The sequence below is a fragment of the Heptranchias perlo genome, chromosome 6 (genome assembly GCF_035084215.1).
Source record: "Heptranchias perlo isolate sHepPer1 chromosome 6, sHepPer1.hap1, whole genome shotgun sequence".
NCBI lineage: Eukaryota > Metazoa > Chordata > Chondrichthyes > Hexanchiformes > Hexanchidae > Heptranchias > Heptranchias perlo.
Window position 1 is genome coordinate 63160801 of NC_090330.1, and position 19947 is coordinate 63180747.

At 39.6% G+C, this 19947-nt stretch overlaps 1 protein-coding gene across 7 annotated transcripts in view; it reads right to left on the bottom strand.

Moving 5' to 3' along the window:
* The window catches only part of poglut2 (protein O-glucosyltransferase 2), a 76457-nt gene that overhangs the window by 22132 nt on the left and 34378 nt on the right, over nucleotides 1-19947 (bottom strand). For 6 of the 7 annotated variants that reach the window (XM_067986407.1, XM_067986405.1, XM_067986410.1 and 3 more), the window contains 3 exons: nucleotides 14268-14505; nucleotides 11015-11224; nucleotides 4647-4736 (listed from right to left, as the gene is read on the bottom strand). In XM_067986407.1, coding sequence (XP_067842508.1) covers nucleotides 4647-4736; nucleotides 11015-11224; nucleotides 14268-14505 — 538 coding nt within the window. The remainder of the gene's footprint in view (nucleotides 1-4646; nucleotides 4737-11014; nucleotides 11225-14267; nucleotides 14506-19947) is intronic. The other variant, XM_067986406.1, reaches the window with a different exon arrangement.

A 19947-nucleotide genomic window follows, 5' to 3' on the forward strand; every position in this document is an offset into this window, starting at 1 on the left:
CGCCTGAGGAAGGGGAAAGCCCCCGAAAGCTTGTGGGATTAAAAATAAAATTGTTGGACTATAACTTGGTGTTGTAAAATTGTTTACAATTGTTAACCCCAGTCCATCACCGGCATCTCCACATCTTGGTGGGGGAACAATGTGAAAAACTTACTTCGCTAGGAGGGAAGAGTCTATATTTTTTTATAGTATGTGGGCAGCCAACAGGGCAGACCTGAGGACAGGAAGGTCCCATTCAAATCGAGGGGCATCTGTGGGTTTGATGAGAAATGAAGTGTGGAGCAGAAAACACTCCAGAGGTAAAATCCGTAAATCTGGGAATAGCAAAATTTCTAGGAAATGGGGAATTTAATTTCAAGGTTAGGAACTGTTTGTTGGGAAAATTAACGCTACATTCAAAATACAGATGGTCGAGAGAACAAAAACAAGTTGGAAAAAGCCTAAGCTTACTCAATAACTTTTCCAAGATGTCTGCCGAAGAGGAGTTTCAGAATGATCAATTGCTGTCGAATCAGCTAGTTGCCAGAGGATGGCAATCGCATGCAGACTCAAACCAAAGCTTTTTCATATGGAAATGCAGAGGTTTTTGTGATAAAAAAAACAGGACAAGGAGCTGCATGCTCAAAATGGGAAACTCTATTAGAGCACCACCTACAGGCCTCAGACAATTACAAATGTAACAGGGATATGGACATATTTAACATTGGAAAGTTCATAAGGAATGTTGACTGGTAACAGGACATACCCATTTTAATAATTTACTAGTTAATCTCCTGTGGCATTGCACACAAGGTGTCAAGACCAAGTGTAATCTTCAGGTGAAGCAGGGTTAGTTGGCAAGGGATAATTGGACAAGGGTACACAGATGTAATTCAGTCCCCATTTTAGAGTCATACATTCTTTCCTTATTTCTTACATTTCCATTATGAATTCCTATGTCCACAATTATAATGGACATAGGAATGGCACTATAGTGACACCTCTAGCGGGAAGATGTAAATAAGTGCAACAAGTTTGCATTATAACTATGAACATACGAATTTATAATTTATAATTGATAGGAAATTTGGACAGACATAAGGGCCCCGATATTAGCGGGGAGACGGGCTGGCAGCGGAGGGGCGATTGGTCCCGTGGCAAACCTGCATCAACCAAATTTACCATTTCTGACACGATCGCACATTGATTGATAGTGGTTAACGTCCTCTCTGGGTTTCGCACCCAGCAGCTAGCCTGATTGACAGGCTGGCTGCCATCAGAAGCTGCAAAGCGAGGGGGGGGGGGGGGGGGGGGTGGTGGCGGTGCCAGGAAAGAGAGAGAGCCAGACATCATCCGGCGCTGGATTGGAAGACGGGGGTGGTGGGGGGAGAGGGGTGAGATCGGGAGGGTGAAGAGCGGGACATCGGAGCGAGAGATATCAGACATCGGAGCAGATTTCAAAAGGTAGGTGCATTTAGTGTTTTCACTTCATTGGATGTTTTTTTATTTAATTTATTTTGTTTCTTGTTCCATGATCCGGCCCATCACGTCTGATTTCACCAGGCGTGAATCAGAAGCATTGGGCAAGCCGTCCAGGTAGGTTAAAAATCTTTCTAATCCCTTCATCTGTCACAGGTAAAGTGCCTCAATGAGGTACATTTGGCTCTTTAACTGTCATCCTGCCGGCTTTAATTGCTGGCGGGACTTCCGGTTTCGGGTCGTCCGCGCGTACAGGTGGGTCTCTGGAAAACTCAGAAGCTGGCGGGTTGGAGCGGACTTCCGAACCCGAACTGGATTTGCGCTATTTTTGGAACCCCCCACCCCCGCATTTGCCTCCAAAAATCACCCCCAAGATTTTTGATATAGGTACATGATACAAGGAATGAGATGCAGGTGGGTGGAGGGGGGGGGAATTACATAAAGCTCTGTGAACACAGCTCAGATATGTACCACCAGAAACTGTGTCTTTCCAAGAGTTCACTGAGCGAAGCTGGTAGAACTACAGGCATTTTTGAAACAGTACTGGAAATTTGATGATTGTACTGCACGGTGTCTTGCCTGTTTTTGTTTCTGTGCAAAACTTTATTTGTAAATGAATTCAAAACAGCACTTTATAGACTATGAAACAAGGTTTGATGATGTGGTATTTTCTGTCCTCTTAGGCGACAGGAGAATGTAGTGGGCACCTCACACATTGTGCAGCAAGCAACTTACCTGGGCTATGCTAACCCAAATATGGCAGAGATTAAAGATTCAGGTTTTAGTTCATTGGAAGATGAGCAAGGATGAGCGTGTTGAAAATAAGTTTTAAAGGTGTTTTTTGTATTTTGGCTTAATTATCAGATTAATGAAGCATTGTTTCTGTTTGATAAGATCAAATTTAATTTAGTTGTGTTCCCCAATTCCACTTTTGATAACAGATAACTGAAGTCCTTGGGAATGCATGAATTCTTATCATCTGAGATAAATATAATAATGGCTACTGTGATCTGAACACTGGTAGCATATGGCCGTAGGTTTAGCACTATGTACCTTAGTGGAAAAACAATTTGAAAGAACATTTTTCAAAGAGTAAACTGGTCAAGAGTCAAGGTTACTGCTCCGATCATAAGCATATCAGCTTGTTGTAAAGTAATCACACAGCTACTGTCGAAGTACATAGTGGCAGTCCTGCCTCAGTTACGAAATTCCAAAGTTTAACAAGCATATCTCTTAAGAGTTATCCCAGATAAAAACTGATAAACAGGCATCTGCAGATAAAGAACTGATAATAAAGTGGCATCTATAATCATCTTTTCAAGATGTAATTTGGAAAAAATGCACAGTTGAATGCTAAGAGCTACTCACGATATGGAAAAAGTATAATAAAACATTTTGTACTTAGCAATTTAGTTATATTTCCAGAGAAAGCTGTTGAGTGAAAGATACAAGATTGTAAAAATGAGAACATAAAATGAAAGTTCAGGGTACTAGAAGCCAACAACACTCAAAGCACAAAAACTGCAAAATATTGAGCTACTGATTTGAAAAAAACTTTGGGCTTTTGACAACAACAACTGACTAGCATATTTGTTTGTTCACTTTTATTTCTTAATCCAATGTAATTTATCCTAAATCAAGTTTCACGTTGGGGAAAATTTCCTTGGTTTTCTATTTGTAGCAAAATCATAAACATGTTCTTTAAACACATATGATTTTGCTACAAATAGTGGAAATCTTTCCCCTCTCCCAATTGCTTATGTTTTTTGTTTCCCTAGTCTTTATGTGTATACCTACAATGAAAAAAAAAGTTACAGCCGCCAGAAAAAAACAAATATACCAGTGTATAAAAAGATCTATCCTAGCATATAACAGAGTAATGCTTAGAATATGTACTGTCAACGTTCGCTGAAACATTCAACGACTTGTATTTATATAGCTTCTCTAACATAATAAATGTTCCAAAGTGCTTCACAAATAGAAATGGACATTGAAACATGGAGAGAGAGAGATCAGGAAAAGATGGGTTTTGAGAAGGTTTTTAAAAAGAGGAGAAAGAAATGGGGAGGCAAATGGGCTTAGGGAGAAATTTCAGAGAGTGGGGCTAAGGTAGCTTTGCTACCAGTGGGCCAAAAGGAGGGGGATACACACAAAATGCCTGAGTCAGAGAACCAAAGGGTTCTAGCTGTGGGGTTGGGGAGGGATAATATATAGACTGAAGACAGTTGCAGAGATAGGGTGGGCAAAGTTGCTGAGGGACTTGAGCATGCATTCCAGCATTGAGAAAATTGTTATTGCATGAGACAGATAAATGATGCCCTTGAATGAAGACATATGTTTAAAGGAAAGGCTTAAGATTCCAACACCCAAATGTCATTGATGATTCCCATCTATTCCTGATTTAAGGAGGTGAGGTGAATCCCTAGCTTTCCATCATTACGTTAGAATGGCCAGTTATTGGTGATTGCTGCACTCTCAAATTTGTCTTCCCAGTTCCACACCACCATTTTCTCACCCCAGAATTGTCCTTTTCTTATAAGATTGATACCTAGTAATTTTTGCAATACTCTACCAAGGGACTAGAAGCAAAAATATTGGGCTTATTGAAAATATAATTAGAGGTAATGATGGAAAAAAAATAATTTACTAGAGGGGTGAACTTCAATAGACTGGAAACTGGCTCCCTCTCAGATTTCTAATCATGTAGCCTCTGTGCAATAGCCAATAGTAAATACCTCACCTCTAACAAATAGAATAGTTTCTGGTCAGGGTTTGGATGACTTTTTCTGGTCAGTAGCCATTTATGAGAAGAAACCATTAAAGCTCAATTAGTGTCTTATTTATAAGCTCATAGAAAGTCTGTGAATCCTGGTCACTTTTGTTTATTACACCCCAGGAACTCTGTGAAAATCCACTACTTCCACACATGAATAATTTCAATACTTCTAAATGGCAAGGAGGAATTGGGGAATTCTATAGTATACATTAATATTGTAAGATTTTATAGGAACTACTAAATGCTAGAGCTTTAATTGCAATATTTAAACTTCATAACACAATAATTACTTACTTCAAACCAGTGCACATGCTTTATAGACCATTCAACAGTTCTATTATTTTGGTATCAACTTTGGGTATAGCACAAGGTTAAGATACAGGTCTTTCCAGCAGTAAATGCTTCTACTTACCTTGAAAAGTTTAAAATAATAACAGAAGATGTGATCTGCCATAAGATTGTTCCTGGCAAAGTCCTGTCCAGCTTTTGCAATCATTTTGGCCTATGAATTAGATCAAAAACAAAAGAAAACAAATACATTTCCAAAGAAAGCATTCATTGGAACAGAACTAGGTCATTCAGCCCCTCGAGCCAGTTCTGCCATTCAATTAGATTGTGGCTCATCTGTATCTTAACTCCATCTACCTGCCTTGGTTCCATAACCCTTTACACCCTTGCCTAACAAAAATCTATCAATCTCAGTTTTGACATTGTCAATTGACCTAGCCTCAACAGCTTTTTGGGGGACGGGAGGCAGTTTCAGATTTCCACAACTTTTATGTGAAGAAGTGCTTTCTGACATCACCCTGAATGGTCTAGCTCTAATTTTAAGGTTATGCCCCCTTGTTCTGGACTCCCCCGCCAGAGGAAACACTTTCTCTCTATCTACCCTATTAAATCCTTTGACCACTTATATTCAAGGGAATACAAGCCTAGTCTATGCAACCTGTCCTCATAATTTAAGCCTTTTAGCCCCGGTATCATTCTGGTGAATCTGTACTGCACCCCCTCCAAGACCAATATATACTTCCTGAGGTGCGGTGCCCAGAATTGAATGCAGTACTCCAGATGAGGTCTAACCAGAGCGGTGTACAGCTGTAACATAGCTTCTACCCCTCTCGAGATAAAGGCCAACATTCCATTAGCCTTTTAAATTATTTTTTGTACCTGTCCACTAGCTTTTAGTAATTTCTGTACTTCGACCCCTAAATATCTCTGTTCATCCACAGTTCCTAGTTATTCACCATTTAAAAATACTCTGATCAATCTTTCAAAGTGGACGACCTCACACTTTCCTATGCTGAACTCCATCTGCCATAATTTTGCCCACTCATTTAATCTATCAATGTCCCTTTGCAGCTTTCTGCTTGCATCAAGATTTACTGTACCACCTAACTTAGTATCATCAGCAAACTTAGATATACGGCTCTCTATTCCTTCATCCAAGTCATTTATAAATATAGTGAAAAGCTACAGCCCCAGTATAGATCCCTGGGGGACACCACTAGTCACATCCTGCCAATTTGAGTACATACCCATTATCCCTATTCTCTGTCTCCTACCTCCTAACCAATTCCCTATCCAAGGTAATAGGTTGCCTCCAATTCCATGCACTCTCATTTTTGTTAACAGTCTCTTACATGGAAACTTGTCGAATGTCTTCTGCAAGTCCACATAAATAACATCCATAGACACTCCCTTATCTACCACGTCAGTTACCTCCTGAAAAAATTCAACTAGGTTCGTTAGACATGACTTAACCTTTACAAATTTAAGTTGGCTCTCTCTGATCAGTTTATATTTGTCCAAATACTCAGTCACTCTGTTCCTAATAACAGATTCTAGTAACATCCCCACTGACGTTAGACTAATAGGCCTATAATTTCCTAGTTTAATCTCTCTTACCCTTCTTAAATAGTGGAGTGACAGTAGCAATTTTCCAATCCAAGGGGACAATTCCTGAATTGAGAGAGTTTTGGAAGATCATGACTAACGCACCATCAATTTCCTCACCTACTTCTTTTAATACTCTGGGGTGGAAACCATCGGGTCCTGGTGATTTGTCTATCTTTAATAACATTAGTTTCTCCATCACCATGTTTTTACTTATATTGAATCTAGTTAGTTCCTCCCCTTGACTTATTTTTCATTGCATCTCTGGTATTTTATCCTCATCCTTTACTGTGAAGATCGATACAAAGTTGCTATTTAGTAAGCCTATCTGTCATGCCAATATTTGCACTTTCATGCCGGGAACAGAATAACCACAGAAACCCCCAGGGAGTGCCCAGATATACAGAGTCCCTCCATGACTTCGCTGGTCTTGAATTAAGAAGATGGGATAATAATCATCAATAAATAAAGTAAAGTTCTCCGTTCATCTTTATTAACCTTTCCACATACACAACTTTTACATCACAGAACACCTGCCTATTTTTGTAAAAATTTGCACATTGTTTATGAAGTAGAATTAGGCAACAATATTCTTTGAATAAATTAATTTTAGAGAATGAAGGATATCTGGGAGTAATGAACTATGAGAGCAGTTTATAGTCATCAACTGAGCCAAGATTATATTACTATTTTGAAATCTCTCCATTAATTTTTCCTGCTAATAAGGTAGTATTTTAATTTTAAACATTTTCTCCTTTTTATGTTTAGTTTTGAGTTTACTTTTGAGAGCAATTGTCAGTTTCTTTCTAGGTCACCAATTCACACTATAAGATCAATGGAACTACTGCACATTGACTATATTCCATTACAGTCTATACTGCCACTTGACCTAATTTAGTATCTTGAACTACATAGACTGACCAACTTCATTTCTTCAACTCTTATTAATGGCAAATTCTACTGAAAGATTTAGGGGTTGAATCGCAAATAGGGATCTTAATCTTTGAATAATTAATTTGGAGGCTAATTCATGAAAAATAAAGATCGAACCATCAGAGATTATTTTACCTGAGTCACAAACAATTACTTAAAACAACTTGCATTTATATAGCGCTTTTAACATAGAGAAATGTCCCAAGATGCTTCACAGAGGTCTAAGAAGAAATAAGATGGACACCCAAAGAAAGAGATATTAGGAGGGGTGACCAAACGTATGATCAAAGAAGTCGATTTTAAGGACGGTGTTAAAGGGGATCAGAGAGATGGAGAGGCAAAAGAGTTTAGGGAGGGATTTCCATTGCATGGAGCCTAGGCAGCTAAAGGCACAGCTGCCAAATGTGGGCAAAGGGAGGGGGGATGCACAAAACAGGAACAGAGAGTTAGGGGGTGGAGGGAGTTGTAATGCTAGATGAGGTTATCCAGATAGTGAGGGGTGAAGCCATAAAGGAATTTGAACGTGAAGTTGAGAATTTTAAATTTTGAGATGTTGGGGGGCTGGGAGCTAATGTAAGTCAGCGAGGACAGGAGTAATGGACAAACAGAACCTGGTACAGGATAAGCTATTGGCAGCAGAATTTTGTATGAGCTGAAGTTTACGGAGAGTGGAGAATGGGAAGCCAGCCAGGAGAGCTTTGGAATAATCAAGTCTGGAGGTGATAAAGTCATGGATGAGGAGTTCGGCGGCAGATGGACTGAGGTAAGGAGGAGGTGGGTGATGTTACACAGGTGGAATTTGGAAGTCTGGAAAGGATATGGGGTTGGAAGCTCAGTTCAGGGTCAAATGGGATGCCAAAGTTCCAAACAGTCTGGCTCAGCCTAAGACAGTGACTGTGGAGGGGGATGGAGTATGGAGTTAGTGGCGGGGGCCAAAGATGATGGATTTGGTCTTCCCAGAGTTTAAATGGAGGAGAGTTTAGGGAGGACAGGAGGGCGGTGAATTCAGAGGAGGACAAGGGGAGCTTAAGTAGAGATTGAAATCACCAAGAATGAATAAAACTGGATATCCATGTGGTGAAGGATAGAATACTACAACCTGGTCTTTAGTAGCTTCCAAGCTTTTATTCACATAGATTCCCCTTACACTCACATCACACTCTAGCTAAGCTCTCCTATAAAAAAGGATATAAGAGTCCTCAATTGATACCCACCACCTGAATACAATTAACACTAACTGATATAAATCATATAATTAACAAATGAGAGACGAGAGGTGGACGAGGGTGAGATGCTCGAAGGAGAAGATGCCAGAGGTACGCCTTGGTGATAAAGACCATGTTGTTATCACGGTAGTTTAAGCAAGGCAGATGGAAGAAAGCATAGCTAGATGGAGAAGCTTTAGTAAAGGGCAAAGTGTCGTGATCTGTGGGCCATGTTTCAGTCAAAGCCAGAACGTCAGTACAATCATCCACAATAAGGCCTTGTTTGCAAGTCAACAGACATTTTGGGGGGAATACGGAAGGGTTGGTAATTGTTGATATGCCAGCAGAGACCAAGGGGGTGCTGGTGGGACAAGGAAGAAGTTAGCGAGCTTCGCTCGCAGCAGATGTGCTGGCCGAGAAGGTCGTCAAGAAAGGACAATGGGTTGTCGGGGTTGCTGCTTGTAGGAGGCATGGACAGGTACCTTGATGGGCCCTTCAGACCTTGCTGGGAGAGGTGCAGAGTGTTGCTGTGGGCTTACTACAGGGGATTCAAGTCTAGGATGGTAGCAGGAGCATAGGAATGTAGAGGGGTAGCAATGGTTTAGAATAGGAATGGGGCAGGAAGCAAATACCTGAGAGGGGAGAAATAAAAAGTGACATGGTCGCAAGGCAGGAAGGGGAGAAGAGACGGGCTTAAGAGGGGCCAAGAGAAAAAAAAAAGACATAATGGACTCTGGTCTGGAACAGTAGCCAAAAGGATCACTGGTTCAGAAATTATATATCATCCAGAATGGAGGCAGCATATGTTACTACAACAACTTGCACTTACCTAACACCTTTAATGTAGTAAAACATCCCAAGGCACTTCACAGGCGCATAATCAGACAAAAACTGACACCGAACCAAAGAAGGAGACGTTAGGACAGGTGACCAAAAGTTTGGTCAAAAAGGTAGGTTTTAAGCGTACCTGAAGGAGAGCAAGGTGGTGAGGCGGAGAGGTTTAGGAGGGGAATTCCAGAGCTTAGGACCCAGACGGCTGAAAGAACTTGGATTTCAGGCCATCCTCAAATGCTTTTATCGGACGTTTTCATTTTTCAATCAAAGTGGAGCCATACTTCAGCTACTGGCTTTCAAACAACACTCTTGTTTATAAACAAGAATGCTTGCTTTGCAAGAGAAAATTACAGAGCTTTTATGTAGAGAAAACACACGTCCAACTGCAATACTGTGCTCCAGAACTAGCCGTGCCTCTAGTCAAACTGTTCCAGTACAGCTACAACACTGGCATCTACCCGACAATGTGGAAAATTGCCCAGGTATGTCCTGTCCACAAAAAGCAGGACAAATCCAATCCGGCCAATTACCGCCCCATCGGTCTACTCTCAATCACCAGCAAAGTGATGGAAGGTGTTGTCGACAGTACTGTCAAGTGGCACTTACTCACCAATAACCTGATGACCGAAGATTAGTTTGGGTTCCGCCAGGACCACTCGGCTCCAGACCTCATTACAGCCTTGGTCCAAACATGGACAAAAGAGCTGAATTCCAGAGGTGAGGTGAGAGTGACTACCCTTGACATCGAGGCAGCATTTGACCGAGTGTGGCACCAAGGAGTGTTCAGTTCCATTCGCAACTCCTCAGATAATGAAGCAGTCTGTGCCCGCATGCAGCAAGACCTGGACAACATCCAGGCTTGGGCTGATAAGTGGCAAGTAACATTCGCGCCAGACAAGTGCCAGGCAATGACCATCTCCAACAAGAGAGTCTAACCACCTTCCCTTGACATTCAACGGCATTACCATCGCCGAATGCCCCACCATCAACATCCTGGAAGTCACCATTGACCAGTAAATAAATGCTGGCCTTGCCAGCGACGCCCACATCCCATGAACGAATATATAAAAAAAAAAGAAACTTAACTGGACTATTTACATAAATACTGTGGCCATGAAAGCAGGTCAGAGGCTGGGTATTCTGCGGCGAGTGACTCACCTCCTGACTCCCCAAAGCCTTTCCACTATCTACAAGACACAAGTCAGGAGTATGATGGAATACTCTCCACTTGCCTGGATGAGTGCAGCTCCAATAACACTCAAGAAGCTCGACACCATCCAGCTCAAAGCAGCCCGCTTGATTGGCACCCCATCCACCACCCTAAACATTCACTCCCTTCACTGGTGCACCGTAGCTGCAGTGTGTACCATCTATAGGATGCACTGCAGCAACTCGCCAAGACTTCTTCGACAGCACCTCCCAAACCCACGACCTCTACCACCTAGAAAGACAAGAGCAACAGGCACATGGGAACAACACCACCTGCACGTTCCCCTCCAAGTCACACACCATCCCCACTTGGAAATATATCGCCGTTCCTTCATCGTCGCTGGATCAAAATCCTGGAACTCCCTATCTAACAGCACTGTGGGAGAACCTTCACACGGACTGCAGCGATTCAAGGCGGCGGCTTGCCGCCACCTTCTGAGGGGCAATTAGGGATGGGCAATATATGCTGGCCTTGTCAGCGATCCCCACATCCCATGAACGAATAAAAAAAAATTTATACAATAACTGGACTTGATCACGTAACACACAAGTCGCAAAGATGCAAGTGTGCTTAATTCAGTCCATACTTGTATGGTATTTTATTTATACCAGTTAGAAAAACAAAAAAAAGCAATACAAAGGCACAATTATTAACAATGACTGTCAGCTTCTGGAATTAAAGAATCTAGCACTTATTGAAAATTACCTCTTCATCATGAGATTTCGCCCACTCAATTTTAAGCAAAAGGTCACTTAAATCACTCTTAAATGGAATGTAATGCTTCCATGGTCGCAGGTCATTGTAGAAGTGTTCATAGTACACTGAATCTTGTTTTAGGATAACACCATCTCCTGCCAGCAAATAAGGCATTCTGTATGCTGCCACAGTACCATCAATGTTGATTTGATACTTGTACTACAAAACAAAAAGTTCAAAGGATTCTCAGATCTAATGTAATGTGTTTAACTAATAGCTCTTTTTTAGTAAGATACATAAACAAATTTTGTTTGTCTGATAGAAGAAGCAGATACACAGTGGTGGTTCACCTTATTCAATGCCTTGCTGTCACATGTTTATTTAAAATTCAACAACAGTGCTTACTGGTTTTCTTTTTACATAAACATTAAATAACTCTTGCAGTGGAATCAAGAAATGACAATGAATGATGTGATGTACATTGGCCATTGTTCTAACTTTTTTTCCCAGGTCCCACTGTGTACAACTAGTGCTGGTTAACAGATATCTGGATTACTTTAATGCATAAATTTGGACAAATATTTATAACACTTCCTCTCTACATGAACACAGCTTCATGCAGTAAGATAATTGTTATTTCTATTTTAATATTAAGAACTTAGGTTTGTTAACTGTAGTTTAGTGTTCATTTGGTAATCCTTGTTGATGGGAAATATTTGTATTAGGACAGCAATAGAGTTCCATTTTATACTAAGGATTAACATCAAATGGGAACTGACCAAATGGTTTGAGCTTGATTTCCAGGAAAATGAATATTAAATCTTGTTCCAATATTAAATAGCATATTTTCATTTTTTCCTAAATTTAAAACAGTGGTTATCATATTTACATCAGTGAGGTGAGCAAAGTTCTTTTTATCTAACCTCCAGTGTCTCATTTGGAGTACTTTTTATGACAATCCTGTTGTCAGCTGACACCGTAGAATTCTACACCTCAACTGTTGAAATTTTATTACATCTGCGATGTCATCAAACGTCAAGGTTTTTGAGGTGTGTAGTTTCTAATGTCTATAAAAGTAATTCTGTGGTTTATTATCCTGTAAAATCTAGATATAAAAATATAATTTTATAAGGCTGATGCTGTCTACATTTTTCAGCTCAAGGTTGTTTTTCAAACGGTGACTCCTAAGGTTATGTTCCATGGAAATAAAGGTTAATTTCTGCAATCAAACAATACTTTTACATTATCCATCTCCTACCTAGTATTCTCTAAAGCAGCACAGTAATAGTTGGGTGCAGCACTGGAAAATGGGGGTCCTTACTAATGCTGCCTGCATTTGTTTGTACAGCTTTTGATTGAATGAGTTAAGAAAACAGTATAATTATGGGCAGCATGAATAAATTTACCATTTCACACTCCTTTCTTTGACCCCATGGACCTGGCTCAGACACTCCTTTTGTCATATGTAGATATCATTGGAGGAGCATTGTAAGGGACCTTAATTTGCTCTACTGACCCTCAGTCAAAACTGAACAATATGCAACAATCATAAAACATAAATAAATGGTAAACAGAAGAAAAAACATTAAGCATTACGACACTTCTAACATGGTTGAACCGGTTTCCAGGACTGCTCAATATTAAGCCACAAGAAACTCCCAATATTTCAAATAGAACGTATCGAAGAACTACAGCTCTGATTATGAATCCAGAAATGAAAAGCAGAAACAACCATTGTTCTCAATAGTTGTTTTATGAATAGTATCAGTACTGTCTATATACATCAGCATTGGCTATATACATCAGCATCTCTGAGTCAGAAGGCTAGGGATACACTCCTGAAACTTGAACACAAAATCTAGGTTAACATTTCATTGCAGGACTGAAGGGGGTGTTTTATTGTCAGAGGTTCCATCTTTCGGAGAGACGTTACACCAAGGCCCTGTCTGCCATCTCAGGTGGGCATAGAAGATCCCATTGCACTATTCGAAGAGGAGCAGGGGAATTCTCCAGGTGTCCTGGCCAGCATTTATCCCTCCAGTACCATCACTAAAACAGATTGGCCATTTTTCCTATTGCTATTTGTGGGACCTTGCAGTGTGCAAATTGGCTGCTGCATTTCTCTACGTTATAATCATGACTACATTTCAAAAGTACTTCATTGGCTATGAATTGCTTTGGGATGTCCTGAGGTTATTTTTTAATAATTTGAATTATGGATAAATTGATTCAACAAGAATCAAATCACAGCACACTATCAGAACAGAATGAAATGTCATTTTTTTCACATTAAGTAGAAGCAAAACACACTTAGATCATGTACCAATTTGGAATGGCTGGATATCTGTAGGAAACTAATCTGCATTAATTCTTAAAGTTGAGCCCTGAAAATGCATAAAGGTAGAAAGTTTGGTATTCAATGGTCAAGTAACACAAGATGATTTTTTTTTAAAAATGTGGATCATGTCATAACCTTTGAAGGGATAAACTCGATTACATAACTCTTAGTCATTAGCCTTCATCTTCAGAGACCAAAATTCAAATCCATCTCAGAAAAAGACTGATAGCTGTCTAAAACCAATACACTGCAACAACCTATATAATGCCAAGTTTGGTTGCACATGAAAAGCACCAAACTGCTTTAATTTGGTACCTGTTACAGCTGTCTCAGCACTGACAGGTCCAGCAATGAGAGACTGTGGGAACTGGAAATGACATTTTGGTAAAACAAGTCCATGCTTTAAAGATCAGTGTGGAGTTGTACTATTGGAACACTTCAGTAAATCTGCCACGTGAGAATTTATATTTGATTATAACTTTTCCATGTTCGCAATAATCATTTCTTGGTGGGCATTATTTGTTTGACATGGATTTCTATTGCATCAACCATTAGAGACATCTTCAAATAGGAACAGTCAATTTATCACTTAAGTATAATATCATCCTGATATTAGTGGGAAAAGAAAATCACATAAAATGGGCCAAAGAAATAGTTGTGATTAGGGAGTTTCTCTGTGAGGTTTTGTACAATCAATAAGGATGTAATAATGTTGGGGACAGGTGTATTCCAAATTAACATTACATGGTACTGTAATTTTACATTATTCAGTCTAAAAACTGAATAATGTCTTAATTGATAAGAATAAATGATTACAATGCAAATGGCGTTGCAGCTAATCAATAAAATCATACCAACATTTATTTGTGTTTCTTTAAACAATAGAGTAGGTAATATTTTGAAATCACATCCATTTCCACATACCTGGAAAAAATCAAAAAATGACACGTGCTTTACTATTGGACCATAAATGCTTTCATTATGGGGGAAAAAGAAAAAGTTTGTAAATGCAGCATCAATCAAATCAGGGTGTTTGATACTGAGTTTTACAAGCTCTAGACGTTCCCTTCGGCTGTCACGTCCTCTCCAAAATGCTGTACGATTTTTGTTTTCCCAAGAAGGACCTGTGTTGGCCTGAACAGACATCATATCCAGACTTACTCTGTGGAAACCAGGATACAAATAATTAAATGGATTAAATAAATCATGACAAAGAATATATAACAAGCATTAATACCTTCAATCAAGAATCTTGATACAAGGAATTAAACTCAAATTAAGACAGATTAAAAGTTTTAAAAATAAATTTAAGATACGGAAAGATACAATGATGAATAGAGAAACTTGTTACAGTTTGTTTGATGAATGAGATGTGGTGATACATGAGTGTCGAAGTGAGTTATGAAGAGCTCTTTGATCAGTGAAGTAAACTGAACATTCCACTTTTCTCCACTGTATATTCTATTCGTACATGAATAATGGGCACTTGGGCAAGGTACCAGAGGACACCTGGGACTGTACCCCAATAAGGAGTCAACAATCTTAGCTTTTAATATGAATTATGACTGGTACAGAATGTTCATTAATACAACCCATTATGTGGTTTCCCCACACCTTCTTCCAGAAATGATTGTCCACCATCTTTAAAATCTTCTAAATAAAGAATTATTAAATTCATACATTAAATGTCCTGGATTATTTAGGATGACCCAATTCCAGCAGTGAAATAGTTACTGCCCCATTTGTATGTAATGCATTCCATAGAACCTATAGTTTTCATTTATGCTTTTACTTGCTATGGGTGCTGGCAAAGCACTCTCCTGCTAAAGAATGAGAGAAAGAAGAACACTGAATAGCTGCTGTGGAGAGTGAAAGAGAAATGAAAAGCAAAAGAGAGGAAAGAGAAAAAGAGAGGTCAGGAGAACAAATGACAAAAGAATGAAAAGAGAATGTGATAAAGAAAAGATTTAGGAGAGCTAAAGTACATTTTTGCCACTTTCATATCATATCGAAGGATACAGTATGAGTTAAATACTATTTCAATCGTGAGACAAGTTAGCGTATTTAGCTCAGTGACTTTAACACACCTTCAATGTTTGAACTGACGCGCCATTTTAATGGTGAAAATCAAAGAGGCCTACAGCAGAAGAGCCAGCATTGGAGCGGGTCAGGTGGGGAAGGGGAGACCATTTTCCGAAGGCCCAAGCCATTGGCGCATGCTGGTGGACCAGGAAAAATGCTGCCTGAGAGTGTGAAGGAGCCCAGAAGGACCACCCCTCGCTGCCGCCGCACACTTCTCCTGCTTGCCATTACCATTTTTCAATCTGCTCCTGCTGGCCACTTCTCATGGCATTCCACTGCTCCCTTTCTCTTAGTCACTTCTCATGCCTCGGACCTCGCAACACCCCCAGACTTCACCTCACCTCATCCAACCTGTCCTGCCCATTTCCAAGCTTGCCCTTTTTCTCCATCCACACTGCTCCCGCTTTTCCTTTGCCTGCAACCTCCCATCCTCCCCAAAGACCACTTCCCGCCATTCCCATTTTTCCTTCACCTGCCACCTCTGACTTCTAGACCTTCCATCACGCCAGCTCACTAAACAACCACCCCCCATTTACTAAAAATCCACTAAAACCAACACTCACCAAAATTCCTATCACCCAACCTCAACAAAACATTGTTCTCCACTCCAATACTGCCCGACCACTAAACAAACAGTACCCATTCCAACTCCTACCAAAAATGCCTCTCTACTTGAACTCCACTTTATCCCACCCTTTTCATACATCTACAGCCTCTTCATTAACTCACCATGAGAAATGGTAATTGTGCAAATAGATTTTTGCCTGCGTTCAATTTTTAAACTTGTATTTTTACTACACATAATATTCCTTTTACCTAAAAGCCATCTGCTGAACCAGTCTGTTTGTCTACTAAAATTTCTATAGATGTAAATTCATTTTAACTTACACACAATGGGGGCCAAAGTGCTAATTAGTCATCCCAAGGGGGTCATAATTTATAATCTCAAACATCTTGTGGTTCTGTTGTCCTGCAGGCGCACCACATTGGCATCTGGTTGCATGAGGTCTTTTCCATATGCACAGTGTGTGGGGTGTCACAGCCAGGCAGACTCCTGATCACACATCAAGGGATGTGCCCTCAACCCAGGGGTAGTGACTTAGATTGACAGCTATGTCTGAGTTCTTTGAAGAAAGGTGCAGGCCCTTGATTGGCTGGAGCATTCTGTCGTTAACAGCTCAGTGAGCAGAGACTTCCACCTCACGGACTCAAAATTGCAGATCTCACCGAGAGAGCGAGAGAGAGATACAGAACATAACGGCAGTCAGTGTGTTTGTAACATAGTCATCAGTTAAATCGCTGAATAGTTTAAAGTTCTGTGCCAGTTTGATAAGCAAATCAGGCTAATCTGAGGTTACAGAAAGTAATGACATGGTTAGAGATTATGTTTAGGGAGAAAGGAAGTTGCATCTTTGTTATGTTATATATCAAGGAGTCTAGGGAAATTATATCTCTGTAAAAACCATGTACTGTTCATTCATATATCTTCTGAAAATAAACCAATTATTGGTTCAAAGTATTTGTCTCAATTGGATAGAGTGCTTATCCAGTCCACTACCCATAAAGGAAATTCATGTAGCAACGTGTGATAAATTCCAGTTGCCAGTATAGAGAGTAGGGTTGTCTGTTATGATCTATAGGTCACGCTACTGATTATCTAGATACAGCGCAGAAAAGGATGCACTTCAGATTGCAGAGGATGCAGGGTCCACTTACGACGGTGACCGGCGATAATGAACCTGAGAGAAAATCTAATGCAAAAACCCTCCATAGATACTGCCTGACCAGCTGAACGTTTCCAGCATTTTTTGTTTTTATTTCAGATTTCCAGCATCTGCAATATTTTGCGCTTTTTTCTGCTTATTGCACAAAGCAGACAATGTAATTTTTCTCCTTTCTTCAAATGGAAGATTAGGCAACAAAGAGTTGCTGTTCCAACTAGCCCAACTATAAGAAACTAATCATAAATGACATATTGAATGACATACCAAAGTACCAATCACCACTGGCATCAGAACTGTGACCATCTGTTTGAGAAACAGTGATAAAATCTCTTGGCAATAGAGCTGCCCAAACAAATTAAAATTAAACTACATTACGAGCAAAAACTATAAAGTACACTATCGCAGATGATGCTTACTTTTGAACTATGTGAAGTTGCTTAACCAGAGTATAAAAAGATTAATGTTGCAATCTGAAAAGCACTATGTGTACATGCCATGTGTGACCTCTTAAGTTTATGAGAGGTTAGATGATTCAGCTACTATTACTTGTGATGCAAATCATGAGTACACTCCAAATGGTTTATTCTTCTAACACCAAAGACCTATTAAACTTGTTTGAATTTCGGTAATAAAATGAAAGATCTTATTCCTTATAAATTGCTAAAGAATGCTTTCATCACCTTCAGGATATTGTGAAATTTAAGTACTACCAGTATTCACTACATATGCATTGTAAGCAGTGTAGATGAAAACATAAAATTACAAAGTGATATTGATAGATTAGGTGAATGGGCAAAACTGTGGTAAATGGAATTCAATGTAGACAAATGTGAGGTCATCCACTTTGGATCAAAAAAGGATAGAACAGAGTACTTTCTAAATGGTAAAAAGTTAAAAACAGTGGATGTCCAAAGGGACTTAGGGGTTCAGGTACATAGATCATTGAAGTGTCATGAACAAGTGCAGAAAATAATCAATAAGGCTAATGGAATGCTGGCCTTTACATCTAGAGGGCTAGAGTACAAAGGGACAGAAGTTATGCCGCAGCTATACAAAACCCTGGTTAGACCGCACCTGGAGTACTGTGAGCAGTTCTGGGCACCGCACCTTCGGAAGGACATATTGGCCTTGGAGGGAGTGCAGCGTAGGTTTACCTAAAATGATACCCAGACTTCAAGGGTTAAGTTATGAGGAGAGATTACACAAATTGGGGTTGTATTCTCTGGAGTTTAGAAGGTTAAGGGGTGATCTGATCGAAGCTTATAAGATATTAAGGGGAACAGATAGGGTGGATAGAGAGAAACTATTTCCACTGACTGTGCCCCCTACTCCTAGAATCCCCAGTCTAAAAATTAGAGCCAGACCTTTCAGGAGTGAGATTAGAAAACATTTTTACACACAAAGGGTGGTAGAAGTTTGGAATGCTCTTCCGCAAACAGCAACTGATACTAGCTCAATTGCTAAATTTAAATCTGAGATAGATAGCTTTTTGGCAACCAAAGGTATTAAGGGATATGGGCCAAAGGCAGGTATATGGAGTTAGATCACAGATCAGCCATGATCTTATCAAATGGCAGAGCAGGCTCGAGGGGCTGAATGGCCTACTCCTGTTCCTATGTTCCTATATTTTGGTTAAGTCACTAAACCTATTTGTAATCTAACACTATAGTGCTTTATCTGTTCTCCAAGATATTGCTACACACAAGGTACGTATCATGTTATTTTTCAAAAGGCTAGATTAAAGATGATCACTTACCCAAATTAACCTGACTAATTAATGTAGCAACTGAAAACACACACACGGGGCATATTCAATTGATGTGCGAGCTTTACAACGGACCAGTTATCCAAGTAAGCTTGACCAAAGCTCAACGCTCTATTCTAAACAGTTCCTTTAAAGTAGATATTGTGCAATAGATACTAATGGCCACAAGTACACAGAGATTCAAGAAAGCAAGGTTCATGTAAGAGAATAACAGAATTTGCTAGATATGTAATAGCAAAAATCCTAAATGGGGTCATTTCTAAACAGTAGCATGCATTCTGATAAAAACATCAAGAATAAATCAGTTATCTAATGTGCTACTACTCTGAAAACAAAAAGATAAAAATGATATGAAGAGCATGAGCCCAACTTGAAGACCTCATAATACAAAAATAGCTTTAAAAAAGCATAAGATGGACATTCAAAATAATAAGTCTATTATTTGTGATAGTTAGTCAATACAATCAATGTTAAAACTACCGACCCACTCTATTCAACAATTCAATGGACAGTTATAATTGCAGTTAATGCTATAAAAGAGTTCCAAGCAGCACAAATTTGATGATGTTAAAAAAATACTGTGCCAACTATCTGTGGTTAAAGGTTAATAATAGTATGTAGTAAATATGAAATATAAACATCAACTGTAACTTATTTACTTTCTATGACTGTCTCAATTTCAGCTGTATATGCAACGCTGGCTGCGGCCTGGCTTCTTGATAAGGTTAAATTTGTATAAATATTTACCTGATTCGGCAGATTAACTTAAACAAAAATACAGTACACAGGAGGATGAAATCTGGCACGGATTGTCATATAACAGCATCAAGGTTAAACAATGATATTGTCATTGTTGCCTGGTTTGGACAGCTGAGGTCTATAGTCATCAAAATCAATAAAAGTTTAGAAATATTTTAGGGGGGAACCCACGTGGTTAGAGAGCCCAAAGGCAATGCAAGACAAAAATCATACATGTCCTATACCAACCAAGGATGAATTAACCCACACAATGAAGGAAAAGCTATCTGGTACA